The sequence below is a fragment of the Symphalangus syndactylus genome, chromosome 14, assembly GCF_028878055.3.
Source record: "Symphalangus syndactylus isolate Jambi chromosome 14, NHGRI_mSymSyn1-v2.1_pri, whole genome shotgun sequence".
NCBI classification, from domain to species: domain Eukaryota; kingdom Metazoa; phylum Chordata; class Mammalia; order Primates; family Hylobatidae; genus Symphalangus; species Symphalangus syndactylus.
In genome coordinates this window covers 37,112,640-37,139,741 of record NC_072436.2, presented here as the reverse complement: position 1 = coordinate 37,139,741, position 27,102 = coordinate 37,112,640, and the positions used below count along the sequence as shown (strand labels likewise).

Below are 27,102 nucleotides of genomic sequence, written 5' to 3'. Positions count from 1 at the left end.
TTAGTTCCCCCCAGCCCAGGTGCATTTGAACAAACGCAAGCAGAATTATTCCATTTGGATCCAGATACTCACTAAAAACTTACCTAGAAATACTAGCATAATTGTCTAACTATAGTAGTCTCTTAAAAATTGTTCAAAACATTATGTTCCCATCTTGACACTCATTAAAAAGGCTAAAAAGGGAACAGGAGGAAGAGAAGTATGAGATATAATCTGCTATCTTATAAGAAAAGTAAATGTATCTTTTTGTTTTGAGATAGGGTCCCATTCTGTCACCCAGGCTGGAGTGCAAGAACATCATAGCTTACTACAACCTTGAACTTCTGGGCTCAAGTGATCCTCTCACCTCAGCCTCCTGAGCAGCTGCGACTACAGGTATGTGCCACTGCACCTGGCTAATTTTTAAATTTTTTGTAGCAATGAGTTCTCACTATGTTGCCCAGGCTGGTCTTGAACTCCTGGGCTCAAGCAATCCTCCTGTTTTGGCCTCCCAAAGTGCTGGGATTACAGGTGTAAGCCATCATGCCCAGCCAATAAATTATCTTTCTGAACAAAATACATTGATAAATTTAAAATGCCCATCAGGAAATGTAAAAGTCCAGAAGAGAAAGCAGGGCAGAGGGTACAGGCTATGGAGAAGCAACTGGTTCACACCATCTCAAAGCTATGAGACCCTGGAAAAATTACCTAATAGTTACCATCATAAGATTACTATAAAACACACCAATGAATACGGTATTGTAGAATTAAGTATGTGAAATGGCTAGCACAGTGTTTTGCACTTATTAGGGGCCTGACAATGAAATGTTCTAGGATCCTTTCCCTGGTATGTTAGCTCACTTTGTTACTGAGCTATGGGTCTGACACCTGTCTTTACTGAAGGACTGCACAAACCTATCCAATAAAGGGGGTAAAACTAGAAAAAGACAAGCCTTAGCACTAAGAACTTTAATGCAGATTCACACCAGATGCCGATCATATTAACAAGCAGAGGGAAGTGCCTCACTAAATTATAATCTATTGCCATCACTCAGACATACATCTGATGCTGTACCAATGTACACACCAAAATTCTCAAACATAGCTTTCTGCAAATGTTTCTTGTGTTCAAGTGTATAATGATTCAGTCCAGTTTCCACCACTTCCATGTTTATTCTAAATCACCGAATAGCACTCTAGATTCTAAAAACTTAACGCCGGCTGCTTCTGATGTTGCTATATGTAGATCTTCATGGTGACTTAGCAGCTGTGCTATTTACATGTGTAGCTCCGGAAGTTTACATCCAGCTCCAATTCAGAGAACCACACAATTTTAGAGCTAGAAGCTTTGAGAAATTAAGTAACTTTTTGAACGCTAAGAACAATTAGTGACACAGATGGCACCAGCATCAAAGCCCCTGAACCTAATTGAGTGTGCTTTTCTTTTTACATATTTCTTTCTTGTGTGTTGTGGCCCAATCTTCCAAACATCCTTAAAGAGTCCAGGAAAGCTGAGCACGGTGGCTCACGCCTGTAATCCCAGTACTTACGGAGGCCGAGGTGGGTGGATCACGAGGTCAGGAGATCAAGACCATCCTGGCTAACATGGTGCAACCCCGCCTCTACTAAAAACACAAAAAAGTTAGCTGGGCGTGGTGGTGGGTGCATGTAGTCCCAGCTAGTCGGGAGGCTGAGCAGGGAGAATGGCGTGAACCTGGGAGGCGTAGCTTGCAGTGAGCCGAGATTGCGCCACTGCACTCCAGCCTGGGCGACAGAGCAAGACTCCATCTCAAAAAAAAGAAAAAGGGTACAGGAAATCTGGGAGCACTGTGCACCTACCTAATGTTAAAAACAGAAGCTAAGGTAGAAGGGTGATACAATTTCTCTACCAGTGCTACAATAAACCAACAAAGCTGCCATTCTACTTCGCCTGTAATTCTTAAATAACTCTAAAGCTAAAAATGAAATAAACTATTAAAAATATAAAGCACGCAGCCATCAAAGCAGAGTAAGTATAGCAGGACCTGTAACTTTTACTCAAAATATCTGAATCATATAACTGGGGCCCACTTCAAAGCCCGTGTTATTACAGGGGCTTTAATCGAACTCAGTCACCTGCTTGCAAAAGCTGATCAAACATGTCCACAGAGGCTCTGACTTTTCTGAGCTCGATTTGTTCCTTCAGGGCGGCTTCACTTACGTCTTTGATCTGAGGTTCAAAGTACTCAGGCATTAAACACTAGGAAAACAAGATGACTAAAGTTACTACAAACAGGTAAAGGTGAGGAAAGGATAACCGATTAGGACAAGATTTTTATCACCAACATACCAAAGTAAAACTTCACTGCTCCAATTCACGTTTCCTGCACCAGATACTATTGATCATTTTAACATGATTGTCTTCACAGGGAATGGAACTAAACCCTTCATCTCTAATGCTGTGCATCCTCTAAACATTTAATACTACCCAAGGTATGCTGATTTTACCTCATTCACTAACTTATTCAAATACTTTCTGAATGCCTACTACTTTACCCCCAGACATTAAGCTTGGCACTGGGGATACAGAGACGAAAGGCATTCTCTACCTTTGGGGTACTCACAATCTAATGGAGAAAGCAGATAACCAACAAATGATTATTCCACCACTGCCACTGTCTTAGTTCAGGATTTTAATATTTTGACTTACACAATCACACTGGCTTCCTCATCTATCTACAAGTTCTACTATGAAAACAAGAAGTGTGTGTTTCCCTCTGAGCTTTGGGAAGCAGAGAGATGTGGGGGCATGGGAGCAGTTTAGATATGATGAGTCTGAGATTAGTACTTCCACCAACAAACTCAGGAGGGCAGAGGCACATCTGCTTTGCTCACCACTATATGGACAAGCACTAAGCACAATACCCACCACACTGCATAAATCCTCACTCCAAAACTACAGAACAAAAAGGGAGCTGGAAATACAATGTGGAGTTCAAAGTAAAGGGATCGAGGCTAGATACACAAAAGAGTACCAAATGGATTATAAGGGTCACTGAAACAGAAGAGTATACACAATAAAAAGAGAAAATGAGCATAACAATCTAAGAAAGATACCCATGCTTAAGAAGCGGATTAAGGCCGGACACGGTGGCTCACACCTGTAATCCCAGGACTTTGGGAGGCCAAGGCAGGTGGATCACGAGGTCAGGAGTTCAAGACCAGCCTGGCCAAGATGGTAAACCCCGTCTGTAATAAAACTACAAAAATTAGCCAGGTGCGGTGGCAGGCACCTCTAATCCCAGCTACTCAGGAGGCTGAGGCAGGAGAATTGCTTGAACTCGGGCGGCAGAGGTTGCAGTGAGTCAAGATCGTGCCACTGCACTCCAGCCTGGGCAACAGAGTGAGACTCCATCTCAAACAAAAACAAACCAAAAAAGAAGCGGATCAAGGGCAAGCAGCAGTGGCTTACACCTGCAATCCCAGAGATTTCAGAGGCCGAGGAGGGTGTTTGCTTGAGCCCAGAAATTTGAGACCAGCCTGGGCAGTGCAGTGAGACAAGACCCTGTTCTCTACAAAAACTAAAAATTAAAAAAAATCGGCCAGGCATGGTGGCACACCCCTGTAGTCCAAGCTACTTGTGAGGCTGAGGCAAGAAGATCACTTGAGCCCAGGGGTTCCAGGCTGCAGTGAGCTATGATTGCACCACTGCACTCCAGCCTGGGTGACAGCATGATGCCCTGTTTCAAAAAAAAAAAAAAAAAAAAAAAAAAAAAAGGAAGAGAGGTAGTGAAGGAAACTTCGGTCATAGAATTAAAGATCTAAGAGCATGGTGTCACAAAAATCAAATGGGGAAAATATTAAGATGAAGAGCAAATAAATACAGAAAGAATATTAAAGAGTTAGTCTTGTGATCAAAGCTAACTCCACACTTTAAAAGGCTTATCATCCAAATATCGAGGGTATTCAAATGGCTACTGAAATATTAGCCATGAAAGCCTGGTTTAATTTACATTTAGAATAGTATTATGTAAATAATGTAACTACCTCTCCTTACCGGTATATGAGGTTCAGCTATGTCCTTCTGAAAATATTTGGGGTACGAATGAATAATAAACTTGGCCACATTCTCTCCAGATTTCTTTGCCAGTGAAAATGAACGCTATATAAAGAAAAAGATTTAAATACATGTAATTTAAACTCAAGCAAGATTATAGTTACACTCTCAGCAAGAATTTCTCCCCCCTCACAAAAAAAAAATGCAACAACACACAGAATCCCAATTAGAAATTATAGACTATCCCATCTTTTCTACTGTGATATAATTTCAGTTAGCATCTTATACACAGCTTGAAATATACAAAAAGCAAGCCATTTAAACTGAGTGGGTCCCTCCAGTGTGAAAAAGCCCTAAGTATTAGAAACCAAAACCAAAAATCCTCTCCCCATTGACGATATGTACATCTTTTTGAAAAAAGTAGTAAAGGGTTCACAAGGTCTATCAATTTCTCAGCATTTGTAAACCTTTCCCAGGTTATTACAACTAAATTATTTATGTACTGTTGTATACAAACCAGCGAGATAAAATACTGGAAAATTATATGAAAATACTCACAGATTCCAAAGAGGATGCTGGTATAAGGTAAGGATCATCTTGAAACACATAAGGCACAGCTGTGGTATCCTGTGGAAAAGACATAATACAATTTCTATATTTATTTTGAAGACAGCTCGCTGTAACTTTTAGCTCCTGAGCTCAAGGGATTCTCCTGCCTCAGCCTCCCAAGTAGCCTGGGCTACACGTGTGTGCCACCACAGCTGGCCATTTAACAAAATATTTGTAGAGAGGGTGTCGTGCTGTGTCACCCAAGCTGGTCTCAAACTCCTGGCCTCAAGCAGTTCTCTCACTTCTGTCTTACAAAGGGCTAGGATTATAGACGTGAGCCACTGCATCCAGCCCACAAGTCTTTTTTAGCTAAACTTTTAAGAGGACCTTGTGAGTTTTGATAAACAAAAATTCCGTAAGTTGTCATTATGTATGGAACCTAAATGCGCAAATGTGTGTGGGCATATATACATGTATACATAGAGAAGAAAGACAAAAGACAAACACCTGCACTGTACTCTCAGCTCTACAAGACTTGCCTTTAATTATGCAAAGCAAACAATGGCTTAAGCCTCCCTCTCCATGGCTGATTTTAATATTTAAGTTTGCTATCACTGGGGACTGTTTTAAACTCTAGGTAAGAATCATCTGAATTAACTAGTCCTAACAGCAGAATCCCAGAATAGGATTTCCTCCAAAGCAAGGTCACTATCCACCCACGCTCAACTTCACCAAGAGTCCCTTCTCCAAATGGAAGATATCACCGTGCCCTCTCAGGAGTGAACAACAGAAGCTTCTCCCACGTCTTGTTACCCATTAAAATTGCTCCCTAAACCCGAGCATAATCAACTCTCCAATACCACCAGGGGCCCCACTGAGAAATGCCCCAGAATTGCCTTCTCTATACTCTTCTGTGTCTGAGTGCCTTACTTGGGCCTTTATTCCAAAGCAAAAACTTATCCTATATCCTTAACGCTGTTTTACTGACCTGGACTCCTCAGGGAGGGGGCGCGGAAGCTTCCCTGCAGCTCTCAAGGGAAAGCTGCTCATACCTGGAACCTGGAGGCAGTATTTTATTTTGGACCTAGCTTTCTGCTACCCCTTTCAAAAACCCCTTTCCCTTGAGCCTCACCTTAGGAGCCCTGTTGTGAACTTCAGTTTTTATTTGAATTACACTAATGGAAAGCCAATGTTGAATTCTTAAGAGTTATATGATCCAGGGTCACTACAGCTGCTGAACTGAGAGCAGTGTGTAGGGAGGTGCAGTGGGAGATGACAGAGACTGCTGCAATTAATCTAGACTTGTAAGACGACAATAACCAAGGTGATTGGTAGTGATATCAGGCATCTAAAATTTTGATATTGTGCAGAAAAGAGTTAACAGACCTGAAACCACTATCCTTAGGAACGTCTGCTTCCAAGCCTGGCCCTTGGCTGCCATCTGGGAATCTGGATATCGGAAGGGTTCCCACCATTCCTAGAACTGCTAAGAATGGTTCACTGTGCCTAACCTGTTTGTACAACGTGTTTTGTGCCAAACACCTGCTTTCCTTCTGGGAGTGTGGAAACTTGGTATAATATATGCCAGCCAGTGGGTGGTCTACATGGCCAGCCTCCCCTAAAAACTCTGGGCACTGGGTCTCTAATGAGCTTTGGTAGACACTTTGCATGTGTTGTCACAAGTCACTGATGGAGGAATTAAGTATGTCCTGTGTTGAATCTTCTGGAGAGGTCTTTTGGAAGCTTGTGACTGATTTCTTCTGGTCTTTATCCAATGAGCCTTTTCTCTTTGCTGACTTTGCTTTGTATCTTCTTGCTGTCATATCTCTTAGCCTGGGAGTGGTCACGGAGACCTCACACACACATATCTTTTGAAGAGATAAACAAAGGCTTTGCTAATATGATTCCCAGGATTTTGGCCTGAGCAGCTGTAAGAATGGAGTTGCCATTAATGAGATGGCAAAGAAATATGTGAGGAATGTTTGGAGGGAAAGGGGTTTGGTTTTGGATATGTTAAGCTCTTTATCACACTCTCAAGTGGAAAGGTTTCCCATTCTCCACATAGCTGTCTTTTCTAAAATGTCTGCTTAGAATTCCTTTCCCCCCATCCTGGCTAACACAGTGAAACTCCGTCTCTACGAAAAATACAAAAATTAGCTAGGCGTGGTTAGGGGGCGCCTGTAGTTTCCAGCTACTCAGGAGGCTGAGGCAGGAGAATGGCGTGAACACAGGAGGCGGAGCTTGCAGTGAGCTGAGATCGCGCCACTGCACTCCAGCCTGGGTGACAGAGGGAGACTCCATCTCTATAAAAAAAAAAAAAAAAAAAAAAAAAAAAATTCCTTTCCCAGTCTCGGTGATATAACCCCTTCTCAGTGCTACCTCAGTCTTCCCCTCTAGAACTACACAATAACTGTGTCTAATTCTATATCCAGCACAGTGCTTGATAAGCATCATAAGGGCACAAAATATTGTTGCTGAAATGAATGGATAAACAAATAACTCTTGGATTTTTAAGGGCCAGATAAGTCACAATTCTACACATAATTTCTATAACTTCTTTGATTTGAAGGTGGCCCTGGGCCATTCTCATTGAAATGCTGAGAATATCTCAGAGGTCCATTTCTATGTTTACATTTCAGGTGCCTATTTATGGATAAGTGAGCTACTGAAAATCTCAATGCTTTGCAAGTAGGGAGATGTAGTAAAGTCCTTTTTCAGAAACTGGTAGAGTACACCAGTGCACATTAGACCCAACACTATCTTTAGTAGCTCCATCTTTATTTTATTTTATATTTAATTTTATTTTTGTGGCGAGGGGGGAAAGGATCTTACTCTGTGGAGTACGGTGGTGCGATCCTGGCTCACCGCAACCTCCACCTCCACCTCCCAGGATCAAGTGAGCCTCACCTCAGCCTCCCAAGTAGCTGGGATTACAGGTGCATACTACCATGCTCAGCTAATTTTTGTGTTTTTTGCAGAGACAGGGTTTCACCATGTTGCCCAGACTGATCTCAAAGTCTGGAGCTCACAGGATCCACCCGCCTTGACCTCCCAAACTGCTGGGATTACAGGCATGAGCCACTATGCCCAGCCTAGTAGTTCCATTTTTAGATGTAGTTTAATATCTACAATATAAGAACAATTCTGCGTACCTGTAATAATCGACTTAAAGAGGATCAATATCCATACAGATACTGTGGCAGAAAGAAAGACTTAATTATTTTAGACTTTTCCCCACAGATGAAATTAAAAGTTTTCGGTTAATAAAAAATACAACCAAGCAGAAAGTTCCATTTCTGATGCATTTACCAAAGTTTCAGTGTATCTACCAGACTACAAACTCTATTCTTGAGTTGCCAACAAAGCAAATTTCATGTCAATGAAATCAACAATACAGTAGTAGCAGTAACAAAATACAATGTACCAAGCATTTCCTTTGTCTCAGACTCTGTCCTAAATCTTACGTATACTTAATTCATTTGTTAATAATTCCCACTGCAACCTTGAGGTTTGGTGCTATAATTAACCCCCAATTTATAAGTCAGGAAACAGAAGTATCAAGAGGTAAAGTAACTTGCCTAAGATCATAAAGCTAGTTGCTTGGCTATTAAAACAAACCAGTAGGCTCCAGGACCCAGATTATTAATCATTACATGATTGTCTGCATGACAGGTACATTATTTCTCCAAGTTGGTACACTACAGCCAAATCATCCCCTAAGAACATACATTTCAACAAGCCCTTCCAGGGATTAAAGATCACTGGTATGGTAGAAAAACACTGCATTTCGAGATAAAAGGCGTGGAATTAAGCCTTTAATTAAGGTTTTAACATCCTAACCAGCCACTGGCCACTTTCAAAACCTTAGCTTCCTCATTTGCTAAATGAAGGGATTTGATAATTTCATTTAAAAAAATTTTTTTTTTTTTTTTTTTTGAGACAGAGTCTCACTAACTCACCCAGGCTGCAGTGCAGTGGCAGGACCTTGGGTCATTGCAACCTCTGCCTCCCAGGTTCAAGAGATTCTCTTGCCTCAGCCTCCTGAATAGGTAGCACTACAGGTACCACCATGCCTCATAATTTTTGTTTTTGTTGTTTTGGTAGAGACGAGGTTTCACCATGTTCACCAGGCTGGTCTCGAACTCCTGACCTCAAGCAATCCGCCTCCCTCGGTCTCCCAAAGTGATGGGATTAGTGATGGGATTACAGATGTGAGTCACTGCGCCCAGCCAATAATTTTATTCTTTAAAAAAAAAAAAAAAAAAAAAATGGCCAGGCACCATGGCTCACGCCTGTAATCCCAGCACTTTGGGAGGCCAAGACGGGTGGATCACGAGGTCAGGAGATCAAGACCATCCTGGCGAACACCGCGAAGCCCCGTCTCTACTAAAAATACAAAATAGCCAGGTGTGGTGGCGGGCGCCTGTAGTCCCAGCTACTCTGGAGGCTGAGACAGGAGAATGGCGTGAACCTGGGAGGCAGAGCTTGCAGTGAGCCGAGATTGTGCCACTGCACTTCAGCCTGGGTGACAAAGCAAGACTCCACCTCAAAAAAAAAAAAAAAAAAAAAAAAATGTTTGGCGCAGTGGCTCACAACTGTAATCCCAGCACTTTGGGAGGCCAAGGTGGGCGGATCACCTGAGATCAGGAGTTCGAGACCAGCCTGACCAACATGGAGAAACCCCGTCTCTACTAAAAATACAATATTAGTTGGGCGTGGTGGCACATGCCTGTAATCCCAGCTACTTGGGAGGCTGAGGCAGAAATGCTTGAATCCAGGAGGCGGAGGTTGCGGTGAGCCGAGATCGCACCATTGCACTGCAGCCTAGGCAACAAGAGCGAAACTCTGTCTCAAACAAAACAAAACAAACAAACAAAAAACAGATGGGGGTCTTGCTACGTTGCCCAAGCTGGTTTTGAACTCCTGACGTCACGTCAAGTGATCTTCCTACTTTGGCCTCCAAAAGTGTTGGGATTACATTCATGAGCCACCTGGCTCAGCTGGATTAGACAATTTTAAAGAAACTTTCTAGATCCACAACAGTTTACTTCTGAGTAATGACGAGGTCTAAGTATTAAATGTGTTATTAGCCGAGTTAAAAAGTGTGTTATTAGCCAAGTTTTAGGTTTAAAAAAAAAAAAAACCAAAATCCTACTTACCCTGTTTACTGTGGATGCAAGTGCCTGAAGAACGGCTACTTTATCCCTAAAAAAAAGAACCACAAGTTAATCCTCATCAGAGCGCTTCATAGCCACAAACTGAACAAGTGATTCTACTCTCAGTGTACTGGCCAATAACAAAGTGCAGATCTCATCTGAAGCTGGTTCTTATGTCACAAGGTCACTAGAATAAATTAGAAATTAAGAAAACTGCCGGTTCTTTCCCCTAGTTGGTACATGTTCCTCTCTTTGCCTGTCCTCTCTGGCCTGGTGCATAATGCCATAACCCAGGGCTAGTGATTTCCATCCCGCCCTCATAAAACTATCTGGCCTACTTCCTCTATCCACTTTCCTATGGATTCTTACTGCAGTTTTCGGGACTACTGTTGCCTTTACTATCGTAATTGGTAGCTCTTGATTCAGTTATAGGAGAATAAACCACAGGCTTCACTCTGGACCTATTGCATCAAAGCCTCCCAAGATCCATGGAGGACTGTCACACACACTCTGACTGAATTCCCAGATAATTCTGATGCAACCTCCTGGTTTAGAACCTCTCAACCATACATAACCTTATGGTAAGAATTGCAGGCCAGCTGTCCACTGCACCTGAGTAGAGACCTTCACTGAACTATTAGAAAAGGCTTCACCGGAATAAATGACAGACAAGATAATTTGATCTCAGATATATTTTTGCTCCTATGTTAGATTTAATGTGTTTCCTTTCCAAAAGGGAATTATACCAAGAGCATTTTTCTAAATAAAGTTTAACATAACATTCTTAAGACTATAAGTCATCTGAGGAAAACAAAAGTACAGGAAATTTTATATTTTGTCAAAACTAATTCCCTGATGTATATAATATCCACTAAATTTTCTATCCACGTTTAGAAGTCACATTTATGTAATTTCAGCAAGTGTGATAACGACACATTCTCACATCTCTCAGCATTCCTTCAGCAGATCTTTTATTGCCCTATTTAAGTCTTATCAAGTTAGCATACTTTCCTAACATATTGAACAAATGGCAGTGAAAAATGATGACATTGAGATTACTCACTGATTCTCTTTCTTAAAACAGTTACTTTAAAAAGTTATCACACATTATCTTAAAAAAAAAACTAGAACATTACACGTTAACCTAAAGTGTCTAGTGTCATCTTGTGACCCCTCTCCACGATGAATTTGGTATTTGTATTTCCAGAACTTTTAAAGGTATTTTTACACATAAACATCTCCCTAAAGAACGTATACACACTGTCATTCTGCATGTGTCTACATAAGTTTGACTGCACTATCCATGTTATTAAATATAGAGCTAATTAATTCCTTTCAATGTAAAAAGTTACTGTATGATAACCTTTTAAAATTATCCATTCACTTTTCAATGGGCATTCAGGCTGTTTCAACCTGTTACTATTCCCAAGTAATAAAGAACAGTCTTGTCCATGTATATATGCAAATGTTCCTCCAAAGTGGCTAACCAGTAAGGTACGCACATTTCCGATTCTGATTCTGCCAAATTTCCCTCCAAAGACTTGTTCCAATTTACTGTCCCATAAACAAACGTATTTCTTCAAATCTTCTCTCTGCCAATATGGTAAGTTTTAATTTGCACTTCTTTTATGATCCCAGTTACCTATGCATTGACATAACTGGGCTCCCTGGCCTCCCTAAAATAATCACACAATTCAGATTAATAAAGTTTTTTAAAAAGGCTTTTTAAATGAACCCGAGTCTTTTTTTTTTTTTTTTTTTTTTTTTTTTTGAGATGGAGTCTTGCTCTGTCGCCCAGGCCAGGCTGGAGTGCAGTGACGCGATCTCCACTCACTGCAAGCTCCGCCTCCCGGGTTCACACCATTCTCCTGTTTCAGCCTCCAGAGTAGCTGGGACTACAGGCGCCCCCCCACCACACCCAGATGGTCTCGATCTCCTGACCTCATGATCCGCCCGTCTCGGCCTCCCAAAGTGCTGGGATTACAGGCGTAAGCCACCGTGCCCGGCGAACCTGAGTCTTTAGGTCACATAATTTTAAGACCTAGCTTTTTGAGGGGCCATTAAATGCATTCAATAGTACTACACTGTAACAAACACTTTTGCCAAGTTTTAGTTCCTGCATATTCAACAAATGTTGAATAAATGAGATGAGGCAATTTGTTCAAGGATATATCCAGTGGAAAAAAAAAGCTAAATTTTGCTGTCCACACCATTTACTTTATTTTACCCCATTAGAGATAATAAAGACAGTAACTGTCTGCTCTTCCAACCATATGAGAGAACTTCCTTAAAAAAAATTATTCTAATGATGATGTTCATGTATAACCATGTATTATTAACCACGTAAATAGTAACCCACACTAATTCAAAATCTCTTTCAATTGTTCTTTTAAGTAAATCTCATTGCTCATTCACTCACTATTCTCCACCTTTCTATTTTTTGTCCTTTAAACTCCTAGCTTCTCCCCGCTCAGCTACTCTCTTCAAGAATGCTCTCCTATTGCTCTTCCTGTCACTGTGTCCTTACCTAACCCTTATACTTCTCTCATAGTAAGAACTCAACCATTTGCTGAATGAACATGATAGAATACTTACCAAGTTTTCTTTTTTGGAATTACTACTTCTTCAATCCCTAATGTAAAAAATAAAACATGAATCAGTTTCCTAGTACTACAATGGAATCCAACGTGTTGATATAAAAATAGAATTCAATATATTTTAAAATATACCTGCTTTATCAGTTCCTTCAACCTTTGAGAGGGTTGCACTACCAGAATAAAATCTGCAAAAAAACCAAAGCCTTAAAGCTAATAGTCATTAATGAAGTACCCAGCTCACCTCCACCTATGTGTACTTTGAGCCCAAATTTTCCAATTATCACGGATTAAACTGGATAACTCATGTCAATGAATGCTGAGAAGACAGTCTGCACAGCATGTTCAATATCATTAACGAATGGATACAGGATATGGACAAGACTATCAAAACTTTTTTTTTTTTTTTAGAGACAGGGTCTTGCTCCATTGCCCAGCCTTTAGTGCAGTGGTGCAATTATAGCTCACTGAACCCTTGAACTCCTGGGCTCAAGCGACCCTCCTGCTTCAGCCTCCTGAGTAACTAGGACTACAGGCATATGCCACCATGCCCGGCTAGTCAAAATTTTTGGAAGCAAGCAATCTCATTACATAAATGGCAGAGGGGGAGGAAAGTTTTTAATAGCACTTGAACAATCTGGTTTGAAATGCAAGAACTTTCAACTTCAGGAACCCAAAACACTATGACATTAAAAAGAACAATTCAGTGAGCTCTTGCTTCTATACAGATACTGCCCTGATCAGAAAGGACTACCTCACTTAGATCACCCATGGCTTCTCATTCCACTTCTTTCAACAATCAAGAACGTACCGAATACATAAGGCCCGATTTAGACTTGGAATTGCTGATATTTTCTATTTTCAGAGGTTCAATATGAAATCCTTTTTAAACCAAAATATAGAATCATTGGCCCATGACTGAGTTTTTAAGTGTTCTGTTTAAGTGTTCTGATCACACTAAAAACACAGTCAACACACCACACAGATAATGTGCACAGTTAGTATTATCTTGTGTTTCCCCTTACTAAATGGCATCAGTAACATTCAGAAAATTGTCAAGATGTGATTGCATAGAAAGATACTTCCTCCAGTAGTATCTGGTTTCAGGTATCATTTTAAAACAAGAATACCCCTCTATGTTAAGGACATTTCAGAAAGAGATCAACTCTTTCAAGTCACACTATTTGTTTCTCATGACCTTAAAACAGAGATCACAGTTATTTTAAGAACGGATGCTGAGGGAGAGATTCTACTTCAGGCAAACAAAATGAGTAGAAAAATGCTAATGATGGCTACCAGGAAACGGAGGACTGGCATTGAATGGCAGCACAAAGGTTTCTGCAGTATCAGATGGAGTGGTTTCTGTTTCTTGAGGGGAACTAAGGGAGAGTACATATAAAAAACATATTGTAAATTACATATCCCACTTCTACCTCACAAACTTTTCGGATGGTTATTACCAACTCCAGTCTGCAGACGAGGAAATCTGTCTACTATCATCCAATTAAGTGAATGGCAAACACTAAAAATAAAATTAGGCTTTTAGCAAGTTTCCACTACAAATTACTGCCTCTCATATTCCCACAATGCCACTGGTTGTACTGAGTGAAAAAAAAAAAATTACACAAATAGGTCACACATGTTCCAAGCTATAACTATCACAGATCAAAAGGGCATGGTCACATCTTTCAGACTTTTCTGCTTTTATGAAAACCTGATAACTTCTTTAGCCAAAGTCCCCACGGTGGCGACCAGAGACTGCCTTTTATTTGGGAAGATCTTGTACGGTCTCCTCGCTCCTCCTGATTGGGTTAAAATGAGTAATGGCGGATAATTTTTAATTTGGTGTAGTGTTGCTAATAGCCACACTCACTGGAACGCAAGCTTCACGAGAGCAGGGTCCTAGCTTTGCGGATGGTGTTAATTAACTACAGAATATTGCAAGCAACCAATAAGTATTTCTCTAACGAATAAATGCGTTGCGAACCCTATTTCAAAGGGCCACCTCCCCGTACCTGGTCTTAAGGGCACGCGGCCGTAAGGGCGAGCATGAGCAAACCACTTCTTCGTGCCTACTTCCACAGCCAGCTGGGAAACATAGGACTAAGGTGACTCCGCGGTCTTCTTCGCGGATACCCGAAGCGTCTCTTACCTGTAGCTGCGTGCCTGTTCACACAGACGCGCCCGCCGACCCGTCAGCGCCTGGCCAAGCCTGCTGCGGAGCCGCAGCCAGCGAACAGCAGCTACAGCCGCCATCTTTGACTTCTCCGCAGAGCATGTTGGGAAAGCGTTCCTAGACCTTCAGGAAGGTGGGGCGAAGTGGGCGGGGAGCAGGGAACAGCTCCGCTATTGGCTGAAGCGGAAGAAGACGGAAGCAATCATAAAATGGGAGGTTGCAAGCTCATGGTTTGAAAGACTTTGTCACGGAAGCTAAAAGCTCTATACACCCGATTTCCCTCGGAGGAATTTTCCTAAATAATTATTTTGATGTCTTATATATCTTTGATTGTTTTCAAAACAAAAGAGCGAGCAGAGAGTCGTAAAACTATTTGTTCCCCCCCCCGTGCAGAAGTGATCTCATCCACGTAAACGTCATTCCTGCGACCGCTTCCGCGCGCAAGCGCACTTTGAATCGCGTGGTGACTTCCGGCTTGAGGGTGAATGAAGAATAGTCAGGTGGTGAGTGGAACGTCTCTCTGGGTGTCGGAATTGAAAACGGACCTGGAGGATGTTGATCTCCAAGAACATGCCCTGGCGGCGGCTGCAGGGCATTTCCTTCGGGATGTATTCGGCTGAAGAGCTCAAGTAAGGAGTTGGTCGGGTAGCGTGCCCAGCCTGGCTCTTGACTTCGGCGCCCTAAACTACGATTCCCAGAAGCCCTTGCGCCCAGTCTATCGTCTGAGTCCATGCTTGTGTGGCGCTTGTCCTGCTGGGAGCCGTAGTTCTGGGAACGTTCCTGGGCCGGCGTGGACTGCCTAGATAAGAGTCCGGTGGGGCTGGGGGAAAGAGTTTGCGCTGGGGGTGGGGGAATATAAGGGTGGGGAGGGTCCTGGTCTGCAGCGTTATCATCTGCCAGTCTCCTTGTTAACTAACAAGCATTTGTGGAATTAACCATAATGTACCCGACATGGTTAATTAGGCACGTAGTAAGTTTCCTCTTGTTGGTAAAATGATTGTCCTTCAAGTGTCAGTTCAGGCTTTAACTTCTCTTTGCTAGGACCCCACTATATTCTGGGTCTGGTTGTTAAACCAAGGGAACTCTCTTTAGTCTTCATTTTGATCAAGGTAGCATTTGACATTCTCCAATGCACTCTCTTGAAACTTTCCTTTCTTCCAGAACCTTATTTGTCTTCAAGTTCTCCTATTTTTATGACAAATACTTCTACCTCCCTCTCTTCCTCTATCGATCTATAACCCCACAAACATTTATTGAGCATCCAGTTTTTTCCAGGCACCAAGCTAGGCGTTAATGACACATTGGTGAGCAAGGTCTGTACCTCGTTTTACTCCTTAAATGTTGATGTTCTTCAAGATTCTATTCTGGTAATGTTTTCTTCATGGTAAATATTGCCCCTAGACGATCTCACCACTTTCATGATTTATAGTCTCAAATTTAAATCCCCAGCGCAAATTTATTTCCCTGATTTTCAGACCCATTTGTTCAGCTGTCTGTACATCTTTAATTGAATTTTACACAGAGATCTTAAATGCACATCAAAAACTCAACATGGCCAGGCACGGTGGCTCACGCCTGTAATCCCAGCACTTTGGGAGGCCGAGGCCGGCGGATCACGAGGTCGGGAGATCGAGACCATCCCTGGCCAACATGGTGAAACCTCGTTTCTACTGAAAATACAAAAATTAGCTGGGCGTGGTAGCGGGCACCTGTAGTCCCAGCTACTCGGGAGGCTGAGGCAGGAGAATGGTGTGAACCCAGGAGGTGGAGCTTGCAGTGAGCCGAGATCGTGCCACTGCACTCCAGCCTGGGTGACAGAGCGAGATTCTGTCTCAAAAAAAAAAAAAAAAAAAAAACCAGCCTGGGTAACATGGCAAAATCCTGTCTCTAGAAAAACATATTAATCGAAAAATTGGTTGGGCATAGTGGCACATGTCTGTGGTCCCAGCTGCTCGGGAGGCTGAGGTGGGAGGATCACTGGAGCCCAGGAGTTCGAGGCTGCAGTGAGTTGAGGTTGCACCACTGCACTCTAGCCTGGGCAACAGGAGTGAGACCTTGTTTAAAAAAAAAGAATAATGCTGCCTGTGAAGCAGTCAGTGTATAGTAGATGCTTAATTCCTTTTTATAAAGTTTATCAATGTACTTAGTGCAAGTTTTGTTCTAAATCTGTTTTTAAGAAGTTACCACTCATTCATTTAGCACATATGTATTTTATGACTTATTCATTTAGCACATATGTATTTATTAACTATTGGGTACCAACACCGCACTTAGTATTGGGGTGCGCTAGTGAGAAGGACAGACAGAGATTGTGCCCTCCAGAGCTATCAAACAGGCATTAAATAATCATGTAACTATAGTTTTGTGTTGGAAAGGAAACATCAGAGAGGTTGGTAACCTTAACTTTCCTCTTGGTCTTTTTTATCCCCTTAGGAAATTAAGTGTTAAATCCATTACGAACCCTCGGTACCTGGACAGCCTGGGGAACCCATCGGCACACGGCCTGTACGATTTAGCTTTGGGCCCTGCAGATTCCAAAGAGGTGTGCTCCACCTGCGTGCAGGACTTCAGCAACTGTTCTGGGCACCTGGGCCACATTGAGCTCCCACTCACGGTGTATAACCCTCTCCTCTTCGATGTAAGTGCTGCCTTAGTTGTGTGGGTCTCAGGCTGCTGGTGGGATTTGTGAGTGCTGCCTCTCTCCCACAAGAGTGGTCTAAGGAGGTTAAGCCGCAGGCACTCCAATGAAAGCATTCTGTAGAATGAGATTTTGAAGCTTTGAGCCAAATACAATAACTTCAACTTACCCTGTAGCCCTAAATAAATGAATATCAGTTTGATTCCAGTTGAGTAGAGCCACAGCCTGATTCTGTTTGCGTGGAGGGTCGGGGAGAGTTCAGATTCATCCGCTACACCTTTTGTTTCAGGGTGTTTGTGCTCTTCAGAAATCTCAGTGGCACCTGCCTGGTAATAGAGAGAACTTCAGTATTCTCAGGGTCTCCCTGAGCCCTTCAGGTGTCTCTATAGGCACTTGTGTGGTGGCAGGAGAAGCAAAGCCCCAGAAAGCCCAGCAGTGAGGTCAGAATGAAGCTCCTGTCTAGAGTCATGCTGGTACATTTTCAGCTTTTTATTTCAGCTAACCTCACCTCCAGGATTTTTTTTTTTAAGCTACACATATATTGGTATACATGGACATGATTTTTGTCTGTTAATCATGTTAAAGAGAAGTGTCTTTTTTTTTTTTTTTTTTTTTTTTAAGACAGTGTCTCATTCTGTCTCCCAGGCTGGAGTGCAGTGGCTCGATCTTGGCTCACTGTAACCTCTGCCTCCTGGATTCAAGTGATTCTTGTGCCTCAACCTCCCGAGTAGCTGGGATTACAGGCACGTGCCATCATGCCCAGCTAATTTTTGTATTTTTACAAAAATTACAAGAGGCAGGTTCACCGTGTTGACCAGGCTGGTCTCAAACTCCTGGCCTCAAGCGACTGTCCTCAAGTGATCCGCCCACCTTGGCCTCCCAAAATGCTAGGATTATGGGCGTGAGCCACTGCACCTGGCTGAGAAGTCTCTTAATTAAATCTTGGAATAAAATAAAGATATTTGTCTACCTCAGGTTGTACACCCAAAGTAAATTTCAAATCTAAATGGATTAAAATAAAACCTTAAAAGAAAATAGAGGGGAATATTTATCTGGTTCTTAAGATAACAAAGGCCTTTCTAAGCATGTAGGCTGAAGTAGAGTTTTTAAAGGACTAGACTGACTACATAAAGAAACTTGTGAGGATACTGAAAATCACCATGACTACTGTGTCTCTTTCTAATATCCTGTTTGTTTTTATTCCCTCTCTTCAGAAGCTGTACCTGCTGCTTCGGGGCTCTTGTTTAAACTGCCACATGCTGACTTGTCCCCGGGCTGTGATTCACCTCTTACTCTGCCAGCTGAGGGTTCTGGAAGTCGGGGCCCTACAAGCAGTCTACGAGCTTGAGAGAATTCTGAACAGGGGAGGTGGGTAGCGGTGGGCACAGGAATCAGGAAAGGCAAAGTGGTGGGAACAAGAGATGCTTGTATGTTGTCGTAGTTACCATGCCCATAGTCACTAGCACGGTTGATCTTTGTGTCTTATAACTGGATACCAACAGCTGAGTGTGAAAACAGGAAGCCGGAAGAATAATAAAAGGAATGTTCATAGAAACAATAGTGAAATACCATTTAATCAATTTATGAGCTTTTTCTGATTTTCTGGACCAAGGATTCAATCAAGGTTTATTCAATCAAAAGACATTGCTTTTGATTGTTACATCTCTTTGATCTGTCTTAGAGTAGAACATTGTAATGTAGAAAATTGTTTTTCATGATACTGACTTTTTTGGAGACTCAAGGCCAGTTGTCTCATAGGATTTCTTACATTTTAGATTGTCTGATTATTTCCTGTAATTAGATTCACATTTCAGCAAGAATACAACCTACATGATACAGGGTACTTTGTATTGCATCATTTTAGGAGGCATATGATGTCAGGTTGTTCACTTATTGGTAATACTTACTTTGTTTACTTCTTGTATTTGGTGTTTTTGGTCTTTTTTTGTATTAACACATAATATTTACACATATTTTATGGGGTACATAGTGATGGTGTGATACAGACAGTGTATAGTGATCAGATCAGGATAATTAGCATATCTGTCCTCTCAAACATTTATCATTTCTTTGTGTTGCGAACATGCAATATTCTCCTTCTAGCTGTTTGAAACTATATTATTGTTAGCTATGGTCATCCTATAATGGTGTAGAACACTAGAATTTATTCCTCCTGTCTAATTGTAATGTTATCTCCTTTAACAAATCTCTTCCTGTTCCCCTCTTTTCCCTACCCTTCTCAGCCTCTAGTATTCTCTATTCTGCTTTTACTTCTATGAGATCAACTTTTTTTTTGGCTTCCACATATGAGTAAGAATGTGCAGTGTTTAACTTTCTGTTCCTGGCTTATTTCACCTAATGTCCTCCAGTTCCATCTATGTTGTTGCAAATGACAGGATTTCATGCTTTATTATAGCCAAATAGTATTCCATTGTGTATATATATACCACATTTGCTTTATCCCTCTATCTATTGTTGGACATCTAGGTTGGTTCCATATCTTGGCTATTGTGAATAGTGCTGCAATAACCATGGGGGTGCAGGTATCTCTTTGATATACCAATTTCTTTTCCTTTGGATAAATGCCTAATAGTGGGATGCTGGATCATATGGTAGTTCTATTCGTAGTTATTTGAGGAACCTTCATATGTTTCTCGTAGTGGCTATTCTAGTTTACATTCCCACCAACAGTGTATAAGAGTTCCCTTTTCTCCACATCCTCACCAGCATTTGTTTTTTTTTTGTCTTTTGGGGATAGCCATCCTAATGGGATGAGATGAAACCTTATTGTGGTTTTGATTTGTGTTTTCTCAATGACTAGTGATGTTGCACATTTTTTCATATATTTGTTGGCCATTTGTATGTGTTTTGAGAAATGTTTGTTCAGATCATTTGCCCATTTTTTAATCAAATTGTTTGGGATTTTTGCTGTTGAGATGTTTGAGTTCTTTATATATTCTGGATATTAAGCCTCTGTCTCTAAGATGAATAGTTTGCAAATATTTTCTCCTATTCCGTAGGTTGTCTTTTCACTCTGTTGACTGACTACTTTGCTGTGCAGAAGCTTTTTAGTTTGATATAATCTCATTTGTTTATTTTGGCTTTTGTTGCCTGTGCTTTGAGGTCTGATTCATAAAATATTTTTCCAGACCCAATTTTGAGTTGATTTTTATAAAGGAGGGGTGAGATCTAGTTTCATTCTTCTGCATATGGATATTTAGTTTTCCCAGCATCATTTATTAAAGGCACTGTCCTTTTCCCCAGTGTATGTTCCTGGCACCTTTTGCAAAAATCAGTTGGCTGTAGATATGTAGATTAATTTTTGGGTTCTCTGCTTTCATTGGCCTATGTTTCTGTTTTCATGCCAGTACCCTACTGTTTTGGTTACTACAGCTTTGTAGTATATTTTGAATTCTGGTAGTGTGATGCCTCCAGCTTTGTTCTTTTTACTCAAGATTGCTTTGGCTGTTCAGGGTCTTTTGTGGTTCCATACAAATGTTACGATTTTTTTTTTTTTCTGTTTCTGCAAAGAATGTCATTGGTATTTTGATAGGGATTGTACTGAATCTGTAAATTGCTTTGGGTAGTGTAGTAATTTTAACAATATTAATTATTCTGATCTATAAGTATGGGATGTTTTTCCATTTGAATCCTCTCCAGTTTATTTCACCAGTGTTTTGCAGTTTTCCAAGTCTTTCACATCCTTGGTTAAATTTATTCCTAGGTATTTTTTTGGTAGCTATTATAAATGGGATTGCTTTCTTGATTTCTTTTTCAGCTAATTCATTGTGTGTAGAAATGCTACTGATTTTTTTTATCCTGCAACTTTACTGAATTTGTTTATGAGTTCTAAGAGGTTTTTGGTAGAGTCTAGGTTTTTCTATTTATAAGATTATGTCGGCTGGGTGTGGTGGCTCACGCCTGTAATCCCAGCACTTTGGGAGGCCGAGGCGGGCAGATCGCAAGGTCAGGAGATCAAGACCATCCTGGCTAACACGATGAAACCCCATCTCTACTAAAAATACAAAAAAATTATCTGGGCATGGTGGCGGGTGCCTGTAGTCCCAGCTACTCAGGAGGCTGAGGCAGGAGAATGGCATGAACCCAGGAGGCGGAGCTTGTAGTGAGCCAAGATCACGCCACTGCACTCCAGCCTGGGCGACAGGGCAAGACTCCATCTCAAAAAAAAAAAAAAAAAAAAAGAATATGTAATCTGTAAACGGACATTTTTACATCCTTCTTTTCAGTTTGGATGCCTTTTCTTTCTCTTGCCTAATTTCTCTGGCTGGTTACTTTTGGATAAAGTAGGGATGATGAGATCTCTATTGTAAAGAGATTTTTTTTCATAGTTAATATTTACATGAGAATTTCTGGTGCTATTAAAAATACCTTATTTAAAATTTCATTTTGTTTGTTGATATGTAAAAATGTTATTGATTATTTATGAAGCGACGTGGCAAAATTATCTCATCAATTCTGATAGTTTATCTGTAGATATTTTTAGATTTTCAATACAATCCTATCTGCAAATACTGGCCTTTTTGTTCCTTTCCAAGCCTTATATGTTTTCTTTTGATGGCTAGGATCTACATTACTGTGTTGAAGTGGTAGTGGGTATCTTTGTCTTATTTCTTGTCACATAGAAAAGTTGTTCCCCTTTCCTGTTCTCCTCCCTCTTCTTGGATACTTCAGTTCTGAAGACATTAGGTGAGCGGAGCAAGCTGGGATTCCACAAAGAGACATGGCCTAGTATGTGGTGTCTGAGCCCCAGCAGAGTGAGCAAAGCTTTGTGGGAAGGGTGTCCCTGCACAGGGACTCAGCCAGAGCAGAGTGAGAGGGGATCCCTGCACGTGTGGGCAGCCCTGTGCAGAATACCAGAGCTCGAATAGGGTAAGGAGGATGTTCATTTGCAGATAAAGGCACAGCTTAGAGTGTGAGAGTCCAAATCAGGTGAGAGGGTGTCTGTGCAGGGTGGCCCAGCATGGGGTGTATGAGCCCAAATATGATAAGGAGGGGTCCACAAGGAGGGTGGGCTCATGTGGAGCTTGAGCCCAATTTGGGTGAGGGCTCCACACAGAGGAGGGGATGACGGCGGCAGTGGTGGGAGAGTGGATACGTACGGGGGGAGAGAGACATTGATGAATAAGTACTTAATTGATTGAATATGTACTTAAGGATAGTGGGGGCCAGGTTTTAACTATCAGAAAAGAGAGTTACAAATATATGAAAGAGAGAAGACAGAATTAATCCTGTATTGTTAAAATGAAATTAAAAGTTCTGGTATAAAGTGTGTGTGTACACATGTATTTTCCCCTGGCCCTGTCCCTGAAAGGGCTCAGAGGAGTGATAGTAATAGGCGCACCTAGCACCCCTTTCTTGTTTTCTAAATACTATTCTCCACTGAAAAAGCTTCTTGGAGAAATGGCTGATCTAGAGCTGGGACAGAGAAAGTACAAGACCAGCCTGGAATGTCACATGCCAGAAAGGAAGTATGTGCTCAAAGAACGATGGGACATGTCCAAAGGGCACAAAAGCCTGTGTAAAGGGCCCACTCTGGCCAAATCTAGGACAGTTTGAGCATCATAATAAATGATGATACTAAGTGATTATAACCCATTGAATGAAGTAGGAATCCATGAAGCTACTTTTATGTTGATATAAATGAAAGAATGAATGGAGTGACTGAAAGTTTAAGTAATAGGCTACTTACGCACTTTCAAAGTACCCTCCCTCCCATACAGACACATAATCTTTTTTAATTACGAAGGTCAGAGGGAGAATAACTTTACCTCCCATGGAGAAGAATTATTGCCTGGCAGTCACCCCCTTACTCAAGTGATCAAAGTGAAACTTACCTGATGGGACTGACTGAAATCATGCACCCCCTTATAGGATGCAGTGAGAAGAACACAACAGTGCTTCTGGATATTCCTGCCAAAGATGCGTTAGCCGAATCTGATAATGAGGAAACATCAGACATGCCCACAATTGAGGGATATTCTATAAAACTTGCCTTTAATCTTCAAAACTGTTAATGACTAAAGACTAAGGAACTATTCTAAACAAAGGAGACTAAAAAGTGTAACAGGTGGCTCTAAACTGGATACTTTTGCTATAAAGGACATTAGTATTGTTATTTTGAGACAGAGTCTGGCCCTGTCATCCAGGCTAGAGTACAGTGGCACTATCTCGGCTCTCTGTAACCTCTGCCTCCCGGGTTCAAGTGATCTCCCACCTCAGCCTCACGAGTAGCTGGAACTACACCCAGCTAATTTTTGTATTTTTTTAGTCGAGACGGGGTTTTGCCATATTGGCCGGGCTGGTCTTGAACTCCTGACCTCAAGCGATCCACCTGGCTCAGCCTCCCGGAGTCCTGGGATTACAGGTATGAGCCATCACTCCCAGCCTGTAAAGGATATTACTAAAGGAGTTGGCAGAATTTGAATGGTGTTTGACGATTAGAAGGTAATAATTTATCAATGCTAAGTGACCATTTTTTGATGATTGTATCATGGTCATATTTGTGAGTGTCCATGTTTATAGAAAATGTTCACCAAAGTATTTGGAGTTGATGGTATATAAGATCAGCAGTGTACTGTCAAATGGTTCAAGAAAGATAGATTTCTGGAAATACTTGGAGTTTTTCTATAAATTTGAGATGGTTTCAAAATATAAATAAATTGTACCCTTAAAATAGTGAACCCTTTCAACATTTCACTATAAAGTATGGTGTTTACTGAGCTTTTAATCAGATTAAGGAAGCTCCTTTGTATTCCTGTTTTGCTGTGGTCGCTAAATATTAAATTTTATCAAATACCTTTTCAGTATATACTGAAATTTTCAGATAATTTGGCTCCTTTTAAACCAGCTAACATGGTGAATGACTCCATTCCTTTCCTAATGTTAAACTAACCTGGGATTCCTGGGATAAACCCAAATTGTTTATGATATATTACCTTTTTAATATGTTGTTGGATTTGATTTCTTAATATTTTACTTGGGATTTTTGCCTCTGTAATCATGAGTGAGATTGGTTTATATTTCCTTTCTCCTATTGTCTTTTTGGGTTTGGGTATCTAGATTATGTCAGCCTCATAAAATAAGTAAGATAATTCTTTCTTTTTTTTCGAGAGAGAGTCTCACTGTGTTGCCCAAGCTGGAGTGCAGCGGCGCAATCTTGGCTCGCTGCAGCCTCCGCCTCCCGGGTTCAAGTGATTCTGGTGCCTCGGCCTCCCAAGTAGCTGGGATTATAGGCGTATGCTACCACGTCCAGCTAATTTTTGTATTTTTAGTAGAGACACTGTTTCACCATGTTGGCCAGGCTGGTCTTGAACTCCTGGCCTCAAGTGATCCACCCACCTTGGCCTCCCAGAATGCTGGGATTACAGGCATGAGCCACTGTGCCTAGCCAAGTTAGATAATTCTCTCTTTAAAACACCCTGGAGGAGATTGAAGACATAGTATGCCAGCAGGGCAGTGCCACACATTTCTCTTCAGCATGTGTCCTCACAGGGACTAGTTGTCTTTGGCTCCCCACATGACAGACGACTGCTCAAACGCAAAGGAACGAGATCACATCAGCGGCTATGGGAGCCACCCTGGCCTAGAAGCCCCATCTCCCAGAAAGGAATCAATATCGTTTCTAACAGTTCCACGGGCTGTGCTTCCAGGGACCCTAGGATATGCCCAGCTAGGACCCAGGGAAGCTCAGAGCTGTAGTCTTTCCAGTCCAGATATAGCCTAACCAATTGGGGTCATTTTTACCATCAGTAGTGTTGCCTAATAACACAACTGACATTTCTACTTTTATTTATTTATTTGTATTTATTTATTTTTTGAGACGGAGTCTTGCTCTGTTGCCCAGGCTGGAGTGCAGTGGCGCAATCTTGGCTCACTGCAACCTCCGCCTCCCAGGCTCAAGTGATTCTCCTGCCTCAGCCTCCTTGAGTAGCTGGGACTACAGGCAAACGCCACCATGCCCGGCTAATTTTTTGTATTTTTAGTAGAGATGGGGTTTCACCATGTTGGCCAGGCTGGTCTTCAACTCGTGACCTCAGGTGATCCGCATGCCTTGGCCTCCCAAAGTGCTGGGATTACAGGTGTGAGCCACCGTGCCTGGCCTATTTCTACTTTTATTACATTTCCGAGGGAACAGAGCTAAAAAGTTAACTCATGGTCAAATTTGTCCAAAAGAGAGATTGAGAGAGAGAAAGAATTTTCTTAAACCAGTGCTCACAGTAAGTTATATGTTTCTAGGAATTTCCCCATTTCATTTAAAGTTTCAGATTTATTGGCATAAAATTATTCATGGTGCCTCCTATTATACCTTAAACTTTTTTTTGTAAAATATACACAGAAATGCATTGATTCTATGTACAGTCCAATACAAAGTAACTATCACCCTTAGAGTCCAGTTCAATGTCAGCCTATTGTTTATGTCCCCAAAACCCTCCCTCCTTTCCCTGTCCCCTTGTGTATTTATTTTTGACAGTTTGTCTGCCATTCACCTTTAAAAATTCTTTGTTGGGGCTGGACACAGTGGCTAATGCCTGTAGTCCTAGCACTTTGGGAGGCTGAGGTGGGAGGATTGCTTGGGCCCAGGAGTTAAAGAGCAGCCTGGGCAACTTAACAAGATGCTACCTCTAGTTTTCTAATAATTATAAAAATAAATGTAAAAATAAAAATTATTTATGGGAATAATTTGAGGGCTAGGATGATGCTGCCTTCTCCAGAGAAGATTCTCATTGCTTCTGCTGTGTGCATGGCACTGATGCCAACTTGGGTCTGTCATTATCCAGGTTCAACGCTTAAAGCTCCCTGGATGGCCTGAGTGATTGTACAAGGGCTGGTAGTTCCTGATAGTATAGTCCTTTGTGTTCCAGCTTACTATGTTTATGTGTTGGGGGGCGAAGAATGATGGCTTCCTGTTAGATTTCTAACCTTATACTAAAGAAGCTTTAGGTTTTTAAATTTGTTCTTTTTAAAGGCAGAATCTCACTGTGTTGTTTAGGCAAGCACTGGAGTGCAGTGGCAATTCACAGGTACGATCATAGCGCATTGCAGCCTCAAACACCTGGGCTCAAGCGAGCCCCTGCCTCAGCATCTGGAGTAGCTGGGACTGCAGAGGCACCACTGTGCCCAGCTTAGGTTAAGACTTTCATTTCTGTTTCCTACATCATTTGAGAGTTTGTGAATAAAAAGTCAAAATTGCTGCACTGGAAAATGTACTCAAGGCCAGGGCTCCTGGGGAGCATCATAGGCATATTCCCTGGGGCACATGAGTATACCAAGTGATGTCTTGCCTCAGCACAGCACCAAAGCTCTGCATCAACGCATGTGGCTGCATGCTTTTTCATCTTGCTAGATTCCTAGTTTCCCTTTAGTTTGCTCTGGTTATTTATTCCTCACTGTCCTGTCAGCTCTTCAGAACGTTAAGATTTTTAAAATATTTTAACCTATCTTGGTTCTTTGCAGTCTTAGGTTTGGTCTGGGGAATCCAGCCCACCATTACTGGAAGTACGATGTTCTCATTTGATTTTTTTTTTTTTTTTTTTTTTTCGAGATGGTGACTGGCTCTGTCACCCAGGCTGGAGTGCAGTGGTGCGATCTTGGCTCACTGCAACATCCCCCTCCCAGCGATCTTCCCACATCATCCTACCAAGTAGCTGGGACCACAAGTGGATGCCACCACACCTGGCTAACTTTTTGTATTTTTGGTAGAGACAGGATTTCACCATGTTGCTCAAGCTAGTCTCAAACTCCTGAGCTCTAGTGATCCGCCTGCCTCTGCCTCCCAAAGTGCTGGGATTACAGGTGTGAGCCACCATGCCTGACCTTGTTTGATTTTTTAACAGCGATGCTGTCTCACTCTTTTGAAAGTGCAACACAGTAGCCATAGTTTCTTTTTCTCCCTTCAAATGAACCTTTTCCACCCTTTGAGAGGCTGGTCCCAGTTGTGCTGCTCATCGGAGGTG

The 27,102-nt window shown here is 41.7% G+C and overlaps 2 protein-coding genes across 6 annotated transcripts in view; one reads left to right on the top strand and one right to left on the bottom strand.

Annotated features, from left to right (window-relative positions):
* Positions 1-14,905, bottom strand: part of PTCD3 (pentatricopeptide repeat domain 3) — a 32,480-nt gene extending 17,575 nt beyond the window's left edge. For 3 of the 5 annotated variants that reach the window (XM_063617563.1, XM_063617564.1, XM_063617565.1), the window contains exons 1-7: positions 14,467-14,589; positions 12,450-12,502; positions 12,316-12,352; positions 9,724-9,769; positions 4,574-4,642; positions 4,016-4,120; positions 2,095-2,218 (exon numbers count right to left, since the gene is read on the bottom strand). In XM_063617563.1, coding sequence (XP_063473633.1) covers positions 2,095-2,218; positions 4,016-4,120; positions 4,574-4,642; positions 9,724-9,769; positions 12,316-12,352; positions 12,450-12,502; positions 14,467-14,570 — 538 coding nt within the window. In that variant the 5' untranslated portion in view covers positions 14,571-14,589. Of the gene's footprint in view, positions 1-2,094; positions 2,219-4,015; positions 4,121-4,573; positions 4,643-9,723; positions 9,770-12,315; positions 12,353-12,449; positions 12,503-14,466 lie in introns of all 5 variants that reach the window. The other 2 variants (XM_055243592.2, XM_063617562.1) reach the window with 2 other exon arrangements.
* POLR1A (RNA polymerase I subunit A) overlaps positions 14,864-27,102 on the top strand; it is a 79,970-nt gene continuing 67,731 nt past the window's right edge. The window contains 3 exon segments of the mRNA XM_055243591.2: positions 14,864-15,119; positions 16,924-17,128; positions 18,343-18,496. Coding sequence (XP_055099566.1) covers positions 15,043-15,119; positions 16,924-17,128; positions 18,343-18,496 — 436 coding nt within the window. The 5' untranslated portion in view covers positions 14,864-15,042.